This window comes from Ursus arctos, unplaced genomic scaffold (genome assembly GCF_023065955.2).
Source record: "Ursus arctos isolate Adak ecotype North America unplaced genomic scaffold, UrsArc2.0 scaffold_18, whole genome shotgun sequence".
Taxonomy (NCBI): domain Eukaryota; kingdom Metazoa; phylum Chordata; class Mammalia; order Carnivora; family Ursidae; genus Ursus; species Ursus arctos.
Window position 1 is genome coordinate 27,605,111 of NW_026622852.1, and position 15,565 is coordinate 27,620,675.

The 15,565-nt window shown below is 46.8% G+C and overlaps 2 protein-coding genes across 2 annotated transcripts in view; one reads left to right on the plus strand and one right to left on the minus strand.

The window, feature by feature from the left end:
• The window catches only part of FRMPD1 (FERM and PDZ domain containing 1), a 140,717-nt gene that overhangs the window by 36,217 nt on the left and 88,935 nt on the right, over positions 1 to 15,565 (plus strand). The gene's annotated exons all lie outside the window — the stretch shown is intronic.
• On the minus strand, positions 11,015 to 11,617 carry LOC125283268 (uncharacterized). Its single transcript, XM_048223442.1, has one exon. It carries the CDS (start codon positions 11,615 to 11,617, stop codon positions 11,015 to 11,017), a length of 603 nt encoding a protein of 200 aa, XP_048079399.1.

Here is a 15,565-nt window from a genome sequence, read left to right on the forward strand (position 1 = left end):
TTTATTTATTTATTTATTTATTTATTTATTTGACAGAGAGAGAGACAGCCAGCGAGAGAGGGAACACAAGCAGGGGGAGTGGGAGAGGAAGAAGCAGGCTCATAGCGGAGGAGCCTGACGTGGGGCTTGATCCCATAACACCGGGATCACGCCCTGAGCCGAAGGCAGACGCTTAACTGCTGTGCCACCCAGGCGCCCCTCTTTTTTTTTTTTTTTAAAGATTTTATTTATTTATTTGACAGAGATAGAGACAGCCAGCGAGAGAGGGAGCACAAGCAGGGGGAGTGGGAGAGGAAGAAGCAGGCTCACAGTGGAGGAGCCTGATGTGGGGCTCGATCCCATAACACTGGGATCACGCCCTGAGCCGAAGGCAGACGCTTAACCGCTGTGCCACCCAGGTGCCCCCGCTCTCTCTTTTTTTAAGATTTTATTTATTTATTTGAGAGAGAAAGAGTGAGTGAAAGAGAGAGCACAAGTCTGAGAGCTCGGGGGCAGGGGAGTGTGGAGGGAGAGGGAGACGTATGCTCCCCGCTGAGCAGGGAGCCCAATGTGGGGCTTAGTCCCAGGACCCTGAGATTATAACGTGAGCCCAAGGCAGATGCTTAGCCGACTGAGCCACCCAGGCTCCCCCTAATCCTTGTCTTTTAATTAGTATATTTAGGCTACTTACATCTACTGTAATTATTGAAATATTAGGAGTTAAGTCTGATATTTTGTTATTTATTTTGTTCCCTGCCCTCCTGTCTTGCTTGCTTCCCTGTGGATTACTTGAGCAATTTTTTAGAATTCCAATTGTAATTCCCTATGATGTTTTTGAGTGTATCTCTAGGTTTTTTTTTTTTGTAAAATATAAAGTTGTGCATACATAACTTACCACAGTTTACTGATGCTGACATTTTACCACTTCAAGTGAAATGCACATTTAGATCCCTTTACCCTCTCTCCTTTTTAATGTAATTGTCTTAAATTTTATACACATTGAGAACATCCAACAATATTATAATTTTTGTTTCCAATACCAAACATAAATTAGAAAACTCAAGAGGAAAATGACATTTTATTATATTAACCAATATTTTTACCCTTTTTTTTTTTTTAAAGATTTTATTTATTTGACAGAGAGAGAGGTAGCAAGAGAGGGAACACAAGCAGGGGGAGTGGGAGAGGGAGAAGCAGGCTTCCTGCTGAGCGGGGAGCCCCAGGCAGGGCTCCATTCCAGAACACTGGGATCATGACCTGAGCCAAAGGCAGATGCTTAACAACTGAGCCACCCAGGTGGCCCATATTTTTACCCTTTCTGTTATTCTTTCTTTATTGCTGATATTCTAAGTTTTCATCTTTTATCCTTTCTTTTGTGTTTGAAGAATTACCTCTAGTCATCCTTTCATTGGTTACAATTTCCCTTAGTTTTCCTTCATCTTAGTTTTCCGCTTTCCTTTCTGAAGGATATTTTTACTGGATATAGAATTCCAAGTTGATGGTGATTTTCTTTCAGCACTTGAAAAATGTTGCACCACTTCCTCTGTCCTCCATTTCAAATGAGAATTTGGCCCTCATTGGAATTGGTGTTCCTCTGTAAGTCACTTGTCATTTCTCTCTGCTATCAAGATTTTTTATTTTTTATCATTAGTTTTCAGGAGTGTAATTAATTATGATGCCTTGATGTGATTTTTCTGTGGTTTTTTTTTTTTTTTTTTTTTTTTTTTTTTTAGTTTCTCCCTTCTGGAAGTTGCACAACTTCTTTGATCTAGACTTTTGTCTTTTGCCAAATTTGGGGAATTTTCAGCAATTATTTCTTCAACCGCTTTTTCAGTCCCATTTTGTCTCCCCTGTCCTTCTGGGCTTCTGATAATATGAGTGTTAGCTGAACTTTGTTCTCTTTTTCCCCCCAATCTATTTTCTCTCAGTTGTTCAGATTGGGTGTAATCTATTAATCTGCCCTTAAATTCACCGATTTTATCCTTTGTTACTGCCACTCTACTATTGAGTTTATCCAGTGAGTTTTGAACTTCTTTTGTTGTATTTTCCAGTTACATAATACCCATGTGGTTATTTTTTAAAATATCTATTTCTTTGCTGGTATTTCCTATGTTTTCATCTGAGAACTCATGATTGCTTGTTGAAGCATTTTTAGGATGGCTACTTTTTTTTTTTTTAAGATTTTATTTGTTTATTTTGACAGAGAGAGCCAGCCAGCAAGAGAGGGAACACAAGCAGGGGGAATGGGAGAGGAAGAAGCAGGCTCCCAGCCGCAGAGCCTGATGTGGGGCTCGATCCCAGAATGCCGGGATCACGCCCTAAGCCGAAGGCAGACACTTAACGACTGTGCCACCCAGGCACCCCTAGGATGGCTACTTTTAAAACATTGTCAGATAATTCCAACATCTGCAGCTTCTCCATTTTGGGGTCTGTTGATTGTCTTTCAGTCAAGGTGAGATTTTTCTGGCTCTTGGTATAAGTGATTTTTAAAATTGTATGTTGGACATTTTGGGTTTTATGTTATGAGATTCTGGATCTTATTTGAATTCTGTTTTAGCAGGCCCCAACTGACACTGTATTAGTAGGGAAAGAGAACCCCGCCTCGTGACCCCTTGGTGGGTATGGAAGTCCTAGTCCCTACCCTGCCTCTGCTGACGCCATCCTGGTGCAGAGTGCGAGATGTGTCTTGTGGCCCCAGGGCAGGGGTGGACATCCAAGTTCTCTACTTAGCCTCCACTGACCAGGGATGGGAGAGTAGGAGTAGGAGTGTTGTGTGTAATTTTCTACTCTGGTGTTTGACTGGAATGGGGTACCTATTGTCACAAATGCTCCTGTCTTGTTAGACTACCCTTTCCCATTCCTTTGGCTATGCAGATCAGACTTTTCTTGAGGCCTTTTTTTAATCTGTCCTGTTGGCATTTCCTCGTCGTGGGCTTGTCTAGTGCCTGGTCTGAGATATATAGGATGCAAAAAGAAAATCTAGGGAATTTGTTGCCACGTCATTCTTTGAGTCCCGAGGTGCCTATCCAGTCTGCCTTCTCTCTCCATCATTCAGAATTTTCTTATGTTTGTTTTACACATTATGGCTAGAGATTTTAGCTAAATATAGCAGGAGGAATAGGGAGAAATGTGTTCCTCCATCTTGTCCAGAACTGGAAGTCCTAGGTATATGATTTTATTTTATTTTATTTTATCTTATTTTTTTAAAAAGATTTTATTTATTTATTTGAAAGAGGGAGACAGCGAGAGAGGGAACATGAGCAAGGGGAGTAGGAGAGGGAGAAGCAGGCTTCCCGCCAAGCAGGGAGCCTGATGTGGGGCTCCATCCCAGGACCCTGGGATCATGACCTGAGCCAAAGGCAGACGCTTAATGGCTGAGCCACCCAGGTGCCCCTATCTTATAATTTTATTTTTTTAAAGTAATTTCCACACCCAACGTGGGGCTTGAACTCATGGCCCTGAGATCAAGAGTTGCATTCTCTGTTGACTGAGCCAGCCAGGTGCCCCCCTTGGTATGTGTTTTTAAATTACTGCTGGGTAGCATTCAATGAGTCTTTTCTATCTGAAAATTCAAGTTTCTTAAAGTCCCTAAAATTTTCTTCTGTTACTTCTTTGGTGATTGCTTCTCCCCCTTATTACTTTTGCTCCATTTGCTACTCTATTATGTGTATATCTTCTAGATATTTCATACACATTTTTAACCTTTTCACTCATAATTTCCATTTCTTTGTATTTTCGGTATTTTGGTACTGTGGGATTGTTCTCCTTTTTGATCTTTCAGGTCTTTAAATTAATTTTCAGTGCTGTTCATTCTATTTTTCATTTCCACAATTAACATGTTTAAATTTAGAAATTGTCTTTTCAACTTCCCCAAACCATGTGTCTTCATTCTGATTCTGTCTTTCTAATCTCTACTTGAATCTCCTTAAGATTCTTATTTTTAAAGCTTACTTTTTCTTCTTTTAAATCTATCTCAGTATGAGTCCTCTCTTCTAGCTATTTAGTTTGGTCTTCTTCCTTCAAGCTATGGAGTCTCCTTAAATGACCTCTGATCCACTTTGGCCACTCATGTTGGCACCTGGGCAAGGCAGGCTACTGTGGCCTCTTGGGTAGCAACAGTGCAGCACTTATGAAAGCAAAGGAAGCTGACACCTCTCCAGTGGTCTAGTGGTGAACAAGGCTGGTCGGCTGGGCCTACCATGCTGAGGTGAGGTGGGAGAGGCTTCTTGGACCTTCAAACACCCCATATGAATAGGGAGGGGTTGGGCTGCTGTGTGCCATTGTGTAGGCTGTCTACTCTACAAGGTTACCTGGTTGAGAGGATCACCAGGAGCTCAAATCCACTTGCTGAGTTGTGTACCATGGTATGGAGCTACATCTGTCTGAAGGAAAGGAACATTATTTTCTTGTTTTCACAAAGGCATCTGAGGAGGGGATGCTTTTTTTCTAATCCACATAAAGGCACTATATGGCTAGTAGCCCTGGGAGGGGTAGTTTGGCCCAACTGTGACATTCCTCTCTCAGGAGACAGACCTCAGAAGATTCAGGGGTCTTCCCCCCAGGGCTATGTGCAGGAAGTGGGCAGAGGCAGTTTCTACTCACCTGCAAAAGGGTCCCACTCCATTGGGGCCAGTGGGGCCTCTCAAGTGGCCCCAGAATCCAAAGGCTTCACCGTAGGCTCACTAGCAAGCCAGGCAATTCCCAGGCTCCTGGGCATTGGTCCTCCCCACAGTTTTAAACAGTGTGGCAGAGACGGCATCCTTCACCAGCCCCGCACTGGTTCAGACTCCCTTTGCATGTGTGACATCTCCTTTATGTTCCAGCTCTAGGCTCTCACGTCCTACCCTCTCCATTCCCTGTATGTCTCACAATATGGCTTAACCTCTGTAGTGAGCTGGCTGAGATGGGGAGTCAGTTTATAGGATGCAGGCCCCCATCTTTAGAGGATCCCCCTGGATATCATTCTAAAATGATTTATGAAATGTCTCCACATTGCAATTCTGTTGCTGTCCTCTTCCTCCCCACAAGAGTAGAGCTCTGCTACCCAGATAAACTTGAATTTGAATCCCCTTTGCCAGCTGTGACCTCATACAAATAATTTGACTTCTCTGAGCTTGTCTCAGTTTCTTCTTCTGTAAAATGGGGGTAATAATGTTTGTGTTGACTAACTCAAGGAGCTATTGAGAGAATACAATGAGGTGATTGTTTTGTCTGCCTGTGTTTTATAAACCGTGAAATGCTATGAAATGTAAAGGAACAGACCAAAGGAGGGATGGTGGCATCTGCCCCTTGGGCTGTGGGGAGCACAGCGGCGGATTCAGGGCAGAACGGAGCCCGTGGTAATTGGAGCAGATGTGGTGGAAAGACCAGAGTAAGGCCATGCTAGACCCTGGCCATAACCTCAAGGGCACACCATCGGAACTGATCTCCCAAAAGCTGAACTAACAGAGAAATAGAGAATTTTAAAAAGAGTTAAAAAGGAAAAACCTGCTAAAGCCACTCCTATATTTTCAAAGCTGTCCCTCAGAACACTGAAAGATTTATCACCTGAGAAATGAGATTAAAAAGCTCATCTGATGAGAGACATAAGGAATTCAAATATTTTCAGAAAACTGTAATAATCATTCCCAGCTCTATCCCATCCTTCCCCTCTGTTTCCAACCCAGTCATGAAGTCCATTGCCATGAGCAATAGATTAGAGTACCAGTTTTATCAAGAAGCAGAGAATGTGATTAGGGAGAGGGAAGAAATGTAAGCAGACAAGGCTGACTGGGAGAGCTGAGGAAGCAGTCCAGAAGGGAGACGTGTTTGCCACATCCCCATCCCCCACCCCCCTAAAAAAAAGTAAAAATGGGTCGTCTTTAGGAGCATGACTGGGGTAAGTGATCAGACACAGTTTGGAGAGTACTGGGAGACGGGGCTCCTTTCCCTAATGCACGGAAAATAGACTCTCTCCCCTAACTCCCTATTTGTTGTATTTTACAGGAAACTGGACAGTTCATTTTTAAGAAATGAACAGTGAATGTCTGCTTCTGTGTTCTAGAATCTTAGGAGTAAGAACATGTTGTTTTTATGTCATCGTTTCTCTCTGTAGAGCAACAATTTACTTGTCCTCAAGAGGTAATATAATCCTCATGATAAGCACACAGTTTCTTTTGCAGAGAACAGCCGGACAGCTCTTTCTGACGAGGTCACACTTTCACTTCCTTAATCTCAAAGAATCATTTGGTCTGGAGCTCAGGAGAACTTGGTCTATAAGGTATCATTCTCTCCTTTTCCAGGGGAGGAGATGGTAGCTTGGAGAGGTAGGGTACACAGCAGGGTAGGGACAGAGCTGGGTTCTAGAACTCTAAAGCACTGCTTTTCTATGAGCAGCTCGTCACAGGTGCAGCCTTGGGTCTTATCTAGGGCTATTCCTAACGGTCTACCTGCAGTACTCCAACAGTCCTTGAGTCTTGGCCCACCCTAGTCTCAAATAAACTGTCTTTGTTAGACTTCAGGATTCAGTAGGTCTTGAATACTAAAGATATGTACTTAGTTTTTGTGGTATAATAACACTCTCATAACCAAACCATGCCATTCCCCACCCAGTCTGGATTTGTGTTTATGCTGCTACACGTCAAAAGGCATGAGTCCATAGTAGGCAGTCAACAATGTTGGATGAATGACCTTTCGGAGGCCCATTAAGGAATCGTGTCATTTTAGGTCTGAAAGAAACCTTGAAGGTCATTCGCTCTCACTTCTCTCTTCTGTATGTAGCCTGAAGAGTGAGGGGACTTGGGCAAGTAGCAAAATAGTAGTAGAATCCTTTTTCTCCCCCTGTTTCTCAGACCACTGTTCATCTGTTCACCTGTACTGCTTCTTATTAATTTGATATGAAGGTGTTAAAATGGCCATTGTACTTGTGTTCTGATATACAAAATACAAGTTTCTAATGTCTACTTTAAAAACACTACTCCATACAAAACGACAGGGACAGGTTTAAAGCAATTTTTTTTAGCCATATGGAATTTGATCATTCTAAGGAAGAGCAGAAACTTGTCCTGAATCACTACAGACAGTAAAGCTGAAATTTGAAGCAGTAAACGATTCTATTTTGGGAACAATAGATACAAAGTCAGGAACGGTTAGGCATTCCAAGAAGGAAATTGTATAGAAAAGCTAACTATTAAGTCAGCTCTCAGAAGTATTTGAATGCAAAGGAGATTAATACAGATAAGGGGAAGGTATGGGCACTTAGCAGATAACAAATGGCACGCTCATGCCGTAGAGAAAGCAAAACTTTTAGCTGAAATGGTACTTATGGGAAATAAATCCAAACCTCAGATGTTTTAGTCAGGAAGTCTCATTAGGATGCAATACAGCTTCTCATTATGGGTTATTACATAGTGTCACTAAAAAAAGGAGAGACATCTGAGAGGGACAAGGCGTGATCAAATAGCCATATGAGAAATTGCAGTCTTGCTGCGTCTTGCTCTGTGTTAATATTGGATCATTTGATGGTATTCTCTCACCAAAAATGACTTCGGAGTGACAAAAACAGAGATTAAAAGTGGTCTAGATTGAAATGACAGCTGTTAGGGTAAAGTTCTTTTGAGAATCATCTGTATATTTTATTCATCGATTTATTTATTCATTCAACAAATATCTATAGAGTCCTAGGGAGACAAAAATAAATAATTGTCTTTCTCAAGGAGGCTTCAAGAAGATAGACATGTAAATAAATCATTGTAATGCGGGGTGCTTGGTGCTTTGTTTGAAGAATAGCCCAAGCACAGCGCAGCCACAAAGGAGGGGCTGGGGAAGACCTCATAGAAGAGAAGATACTTTTGAGCAGGATGTAAAGGAGGAAGAATTTGTCTGGCAAGTTGTAGGAAAAGTGGGAAAGGAGGAAGCGTCCCAGGGTGAGGCATTAGCTTCTGCCAAGCACTTAGCTGGAGGGCATTCAGAATCCCAGGTGAGGCCCCGCACAGCTACTGCTGGGCTGCCGCATCTTAGGTGAATGAGTGCACTGCCTGGAGCCTCAGTTTCCCTCTGTGAAAAAGGAGCCTGGAGTCCTCACTGCGTACACTGAGTATAGGCATGACTACGTGCTGGCTAGCAGGGAGCGAACGCTGTTTTATCTGTAGCCCCTCTTTTCAGAAGATCCCCAGGTTTCAGGTATTCTTATTAGGCTCCCTTTGCAGAGGAAGAACAGAGAACCAGGGGCTGTGGAACTTGCCCTGAGCCGACACAGGTTAACACGTGGCTGTGCTGGGATTTGAGGAAGGGCGTTGGCTCAGGACTGTGTTTTTTAGCACTGTGTTCCATGCCTTTCATTGCGTGAACTATTATATGTAAAGCACTTAACATGGTCCTGGCACATAGTATTGTTAATAAATTGTAGGGCGCCTAGTTGGCTCAGTCAGTTAAGCGTCTGCCTTCAGCTCAGGTCATGATCCCGGAGTCCTGGGATCAAGTGCGGCTTTGGGTTCCTCGCTCAGCAGAGAGACTGCTTCTCCCTCTGCCCCTCACCCCACTCATGCTCTCTTTCTTGCTCTCGCTCTCTCTCTCTCAAATAAATAAATAAATAAAAATTTAAAGTTAGTAAATTGTAGCTATTTTTACTCTTGCGAAATATGGTGTGCCCTAGGAACGTGAGGTATTTGGCGTGAGGGAATAGGGTGATGTCTAGATGAGGCTGTTACCCTAACAGGTCAGAGTACTGAGGGCTTCATGCTGTGCTAAGCACTTAGGATTTTCTCACAGGGTCCAGAAGAAACAATGGAGGTATCTTGAGCAGGAGAGTGACTTGTCAGATTCATGGTTTGAAAAGATCCCTGGCAGCTTGAGGAAGATGAATTGCAAATAGGCTAGACGAGAGGCATTTACTACAGCTTCGCCAAGAAATGGTGAGCCTCCAACTAAGGAAGGCCCAGGCAGCAAGCAAGATGAAGAGAAGACATGGATACGAGGTGTTATGGAGACAGTTGACTGGGCTTTGTGACCGGTAGGGTATGAGGGCCAGGAAGGGGGAAGAGTCTAGGATATTCCCCTTGGTTTTGGTTTCAGTGCCACTACCATTTGAGATAGGGAAGCAATGTAGAAGGGGTAATTTAGGGTAATTTAGGGGAAAGTGAGTTCAGTTTTGGCTCTTTTGAGACTGGGGCACCCGAAGAGGATTCAGGAGATGTCCAACTGGCAGTGGTCTCTGGGTTTGGAGCATAGAAGAAGGTCTAGGCTGAAGCCATGCATCTGATAGAACTGCTCAGTGAGAGAGAAGAGACAAAAGAGACCAAGAGGGCACATGAGCAATGTTGGCATTTAACCGGCCGGCAGACAAGGACGGCTGAGGGAGAAGAGTAATCAGAATGGGAAACTGGGCAGAATGGGGACCCAGGAGCCAAAAGGTGAAATTGTTTACACAGTAAAGCTCCTGAAGAGGCAGATACTTCTGGCAGGGGCAGCTCGGAAATTGAGAGGGACAGGACAAAATTCTGTGGGAGAAATTTGTACTCGCTGGATAAGAGGGGTGAGTTTTTGTTTTCCTTTCTGACAAGTACCCTCTTCAGTCTTTAATAATCTGCATTAGGGAGAGTGATTTGGTTATTAGTCTTTATCTATAACACATAATTAAAAAAATTAAACTCTGTTTAGAGATAATTATAGATTTGCATGGAGTTGAAAGAAATAATGTGGACAGGTACAACACTTAATTTTTTAGAAGCTTACTTTATTTCCACCATGGCTTCAGAATTTTCCGTTTTTTGTCCACTTCCCTGAATGGTGCTTATCCTGAGGCAGTTTGGTACACTGTATCTAGAGTGGGGACAAGTGAGGAAGCAGACCCCAAGGAGTGAAAGGCTAACTCAGCCCATGGATCTGGGTGGCAGAGGGGTTCGGGCATTGAGAGAAGAGGGATCTTTGGGGCACTGAGAGAAAAGAGATCTTGCAGGAAGCTAGGAGGCCTCAGAGAGCCTCTGAGGAGAGAGGTTTTGAGGTAAAAGGAGGTGGGGTCAAGTGCCTTTCTTCACCTGGGCCAGGCAGGCTCCAACTGTTGCAATGCTATTTTTGTTTTTGTTTTGTTTTTTTTTGATGAAGGACACCCTTATTAATATATATTTGTGCTCCATTCCATCACTGGAACGACCTGATGGTGCCCTTCCCTACTCAAAACTCCTTCTACCTCTCCTGCTTCAGCTCTCAGCTCCCATCCTTCCCTCCCTGGGATCCCTCTCATCTTCGGGTCTTTGTTCCTGTAGCCTCTGCATAGAAAGCTCTCTCCACATTCCTCCCTTTCACTGGCCAACCTCCTCGGCCTTTGTGGGTTTCTCTATAGAGAGAGCATGCCTTCTTCCCTCGCTCAGCCAATGCAGGTGCCTCCCCTTGGCACCCTGGGATCACACTACTGTTACAAGAAGTGTGCTGTATTCACAGCCCATTAGACAGTACATTCGAGAGGACAGTGATAGTGCTTTATTTGAAGCTTTATCTCCAGTGTCTAATGCGGGGTAGGGATCTAGTAGGTGTGGAGAAGATTCTTCAGCAAGGAAAACAGTTTTCAGACAGGCATGCGTTTGGGTCCAGTGGATAAAGTGGTGCTAGGAGTGGAGCCAGAGGAGTGGTTAAGATGGCCCAGGGAGTCAGAAGGGGTCTGAGTGCACAGTCCCAGGGCACCCCAGCATTTTAGGGCGTTCGGGTTTGAGGAGCCTCAAGGAGACCAAGGTTAGAGAGCCTCAGGAAAGCTGAGGGACCCCAGCATTCCAGCGCTGGAGAAGTCTGCAGAAGCAGGGGAGGAGGGCCGTAGTGCCAAAGTGGGTCCACCTCTTCCATCCTCCCTCAGCCCTCAGCTTCTTCTGTTGAGAGGAGGGCAAGTTGGAGTCCTCTGCATCCCCCTGAGTCCCACATAGCTGGAGTTCTTCGGGAGGCCTTGGAGTATGACAGCCAGGGGAAGGGTGGGGTGAAAAGGAGGTCTTTCTCTGGAACTCTTCTGGGTTCCAGTTCTGGCCCCACTGCCAGGCTGAGTGACCTTGGGGAGCCCCTTTCCTCTCCGGCCTCAGTCTCCCCGTGGGTACTCGGCGGACGCTGCGGGCCCAGGTGGGGAGCCGCGGGAGACCGGCGGAGGCAGGGCCCGGGTGGGAGCGGGACCGCCCACTGCGGCGGGCCGGGACCTCCGGGGCCCGAGGAGGCGGCGCGCGGGGCTCCTCCCCCGGGCCGAGGGTCGCGGCGCCGGCAGCTGGCGGCCCCGCAGCTGCAGCCTCAGCACCTGCCGCGGCCAGACGGCGCGGGCGCGGCCGGGCCCTGCGCTCCCCCCCTCCGGCTGCAGCCGCGGCGCGGGAGGCGGAGCCCGAGTCGAGCCCGAGCCGAGCCGCTGCCCGAGCCTTGCCCGCGTCGGTGCCCGCCGCCGGGCGGGGCCGCCCCTCGCCGAAAGCGTCAGCTCTCCGGGTCCGCGACCGCGCGGGCGGAGCCTCCTCTGCAGGTAAGGGCGAGGTCCCGGCGCCGCAAAGTTTTGGGGGGACTGACGGTCCCTACGCCCCGGGCCTGCGCCTCCGGGAGCTGCAGGCTGCCTGTCCCTGGGCTTCCTCCGCGCCGCCCCCCGCTCCGTTTGCACCACCGGCCCCGGGTGACCCGCGCCCGCCTCTAGTCCTCGTGTCCCCATCGCTGTGGGAGGCGCGTCGGCGGGTTCGCTCAGGGCCTGCAAAGGTTAAATTTCTCACAGTATCAATGTGTTGCTTAAGTTTTTGAGATCTGCACGGTGGAGTGCAAAGAGCGGCAAACTGGGAGGCGGGAGACCTGGGTTCAGGTGCGTCCACGGCCAGCGCCAACTTTCTGAGTGACCGCGGACCAGCCAGCCCTGCCCGGTCTCGACGGCCACACCTGGACCAGGAGGGGTTCTCCAGGGATGACCATCTGAAGGGCATGCCTGTGTTGCCATTTTGTGAGTCAGGGGCACCCCTGAGTGTCTCAGCTCCAGGGCTTCCTGGGGGGTGGAACCCACAGAAGTCAATCTGGGGCGGGGGCGGGGGAAGAGGTCAGGTCGCTAACCAGCAGCCGTTTTGGCTGAGCTGTAGGACGGTTGTTGAGCCAGTCTCTGGAATAGAGGATGCTCCCAGAGCTAGGAGTGCAAGCCCTGGCTTCTGGTGACCCCTCTGTCATCCACTGACTGTGTGACCTTGGACAAGTCCCCACCACTGGTTTTGCCGCCCACGAAGTGGGGAGGGAGGAATGTGCACTAGATGATGGTTGCGGTCCTTCTGCGGTAAAGTCTGGAGAAGTAGAATCTTCCAGGTCTCTCTATTTAGGGTTAGTTTGGGTAGAGAAGCTCTTTCACTAAACATCCACCCAGCACTTGCAAATGGGAGTTTAGAAAATAAAGGAGGCATTTGCAATGTGCTTTGGGAGTCCCGAAATAGACATGGCAAGGATTGGTGAATGCTGGCCTTCCCTCCTTCAGTGCTTTGGCCCATCATAAAATATTCAACAGCATAATGATTTGTTTTCAGAGTGGCTTATAGATCAGGAAGCGTTTCTGATTGTGAGTCGGTTATTTTTGTTAAAACCTCAAAATAGTTGTTTGGGGAAAAAATAAGGCACTGTTGTAGGGGTCCTGACATAGAGGCCAACATCTACTTCTTTCTAGTCTAAAGCGATGGTTTCCAATCAAGATGATATAGAAAATTACTCTAAATCAGGCATTCTTTGTTCAACATCGACATAGTTGGAGAAGCCTACAGTTTGGCAAGTCCGTATTTTCCAGGACAGGTGCATTCTGGTGCAGCCACAGCAGAACAAGCATGAGGTCCTAGAAGGTGAGCTTTGTTCTTTTGCCCAATCTCCTGGCCCCCTTGGGTTGCAATTAGCGTCTCCCTAGTGTTGGGTGAAATCCATTACTATGAAAGGGTTCTTATGGAAGTGATTTTATTATTTTATTTCCTTCCTAGACTTCCTGGTTTTAAGTTTCAAGCTTTATGAAATTAGAGAACTTGTAAGAGTGTGCTTTGTGACTGGGGCAGGAACACGGCAGAGTTGTGGTACCTACGTTTGCATTTTCCCAGCCATACTCTGTAGTTGAAGCTAATTTGTACGGAGCCTTTCATGGTTCAGATGCATTAGAATGCCACCAGTCTTTTCCCTCTTCCTTCTTCAGTGGTTCAGCAAGCACTTTCTTACTATTCATTCAGGAGAAAACAAATAGGAAAAATATCTATAGGCCCTCCCCTCAAGGAGCTCACGGTCTAGTGAGGAAGAAAGAGGAACTTAGCGCGGGCCATTCTGGGAGTTATTACTGGGGCCCTCTATGGACACTGAGGAGGGCGAATTCTAACTGGGGATCATGGGGAAGACTGCACTGTGGAAGGTGGAAGGAAGAAGAGGATTTCAACAGGTGGTGGAAAGTGGAAAGGCCATTTCAGGTCAAGGGACTGGTGTGAGCCAAGGTACAGGGTCAGGAAAGCTTAGGGCTCAGGAGAACAGCGGGTCGGTCAGGTGGGAGCGAGAAGGCAGAACACTTCAGAGCAGAGGACAGTGGGGAGAGGCTCAGGAAGCTCCCAGCCTGGGCTTGAATCCACACTGGCTTAGGGATATTGGGCCTCTGAACCTCACTTTTCACATTTGTAAAAGGGGAATAATCGTACCAAACGCACAAGGTTAAATGAGATCATGTATAAAGTGCCTAACAGAGTGTTTGCATAACGATAGATATTTGATAATAGTTTCTTTTGTCAGAGTGTTCACGGGCAAGCTCTGTCAGTGTTGCTAGACACCACTGAAGCGTATGAATGGTGCCTTTTGTTTTAGCATAGGTATTGACTTGGAACCTCCCCATCAGCCTGGAAGGTCCTGTGCCAAGGCGATTTGTATTTGAGGTACCTCCTGATTCAAGGGCAGGGGCTTTTTGTTCTTTGGGGGTGCTCAGAGCAGACACTGACATCAACAGCAGACAATGCCCTGTAAATACTGCTAGGTGGTGGGAGGCCACAGGGAGGTTGATCAGAACATGCAATCCCTGCCTCCCACAAGCTTATCACTATGTGCTCAAGGACCCAGGTGGGGGGATTTGACAGTCAGACGCAGTTATAAATACATCAGCATTGTCCATATATGCTGGGAACCATCTGCCTTAGTGTGAGTTGCTGGGGATTTGTAGTAGCCAAGGAAGGAGAATAGGACAGGAGGGTGAAGAAGGACATCGCAATGCTTTATGAACCTGCGTATACCACGTGGCAGCCTTAATACTGTCCCTCATTTGTTCATGCAACAGTTATTCATAGAATACCTGCTCTGTGCCAGGGAATGATTCTAGGTGCCTCAGGAACACACTGGAACCAAAGAGAAGATCCCTGCCTTCCTGGAGTTTATATTCTAGTTGGGGAAACATCATAAATAAGTAAACACATCAATAATTACAGGCTGGCTAAGAGCTGGGAAGGAAATGAGCAGGGTGAAAGGAGAGAAGGTAATGGGGGTGGTCGAGGAAGGTCTGCCTGAGTCAGTGGGAGCTAAAGGAGAGAAGGGTCAGTTGGGACTAGAGCAGGGGTGGGGGGCAGTGTGCCCTCCAGCTCAGTAAGAGGCAGTGTGGCTTTGGTGTGAGAATGCAGACTCTGGCCCACAGTGTCTGAATTTGAATACCGGCCTACTAACAAAATATATGCCATTGTCAGGTTATTTCATCTTCTGGGCTTTGGTTTCTTCCTCTATAAATTGGGCATAATAACCCTACTTGATAGAGTTGTTTGGGAGTTAAATGAATTGATATATGTAATGTGCTTGAAATAGTGTCAAGTACGTAGCAAGCATCAAATAAAAATTAAATTAAGAGGGTGAGGTGGCAGTGAAGGGGGAAACAGCAAATGCAAAGGCCTGGAGGTCTGAAAGGATTTGTGTGTTCTAGGACTGGGCAGGCTATGTTCACGGATATTACCTCCACAGTTATCGGGACACTCCAGAGCAGGTTCTCCGCTCCCTCAATACAAAACTGTATTTTAGGAGTCCTGAAAAGAGGAACACCCAGCCACAGCACTCTTCCCTGCCTGGCCAGGCCCAGAGTGGCGTGGTGAGCTGCCACCCACTTTGGGAACATCCCACTGTAGACCCACTTCTTCAGGATCTCTTTCCCTCCCTCCCTTCATCTCTATTTTTCTTATCCTCCCTCTCCTGCCCCTTCCTCCTTTCCTCTCTGTCCCTCCCTCCCTCGCTTCTTCTCCCTCCCCCCCCTTTCCCCCATCTCCTCTCATTGCAAGCCCTCGAAGAGTAGTGCCCCTGGGGTGCTCACTGATATACAAAGGGGAAGCATGCTTAGTGTCACCAAAGCCAGCCTTGCCCACACGCTCTGTGATACCCCCTGGCCGGCATCCTCCCACTCCCACTCTGGAAATTCCGTGGCAGTGGGGGGGGCACCACATAGTCACCTACGACCTTACTCTCTCCCTTGATCCCTCTTTACTGAAATCTAGTCATTCACCATTTCTATTCCATTGTCAGTTGGCTCTGTCATTTTTACTTGCAAAATCTCTGCTCAGACATGTCCCCACATTTCCATTCTCTCTCTGAACATTGGCCTTCTGTTTTGTCTAATGTATGGCCCAGAGACCTGCAGTGGGTCCCGTGT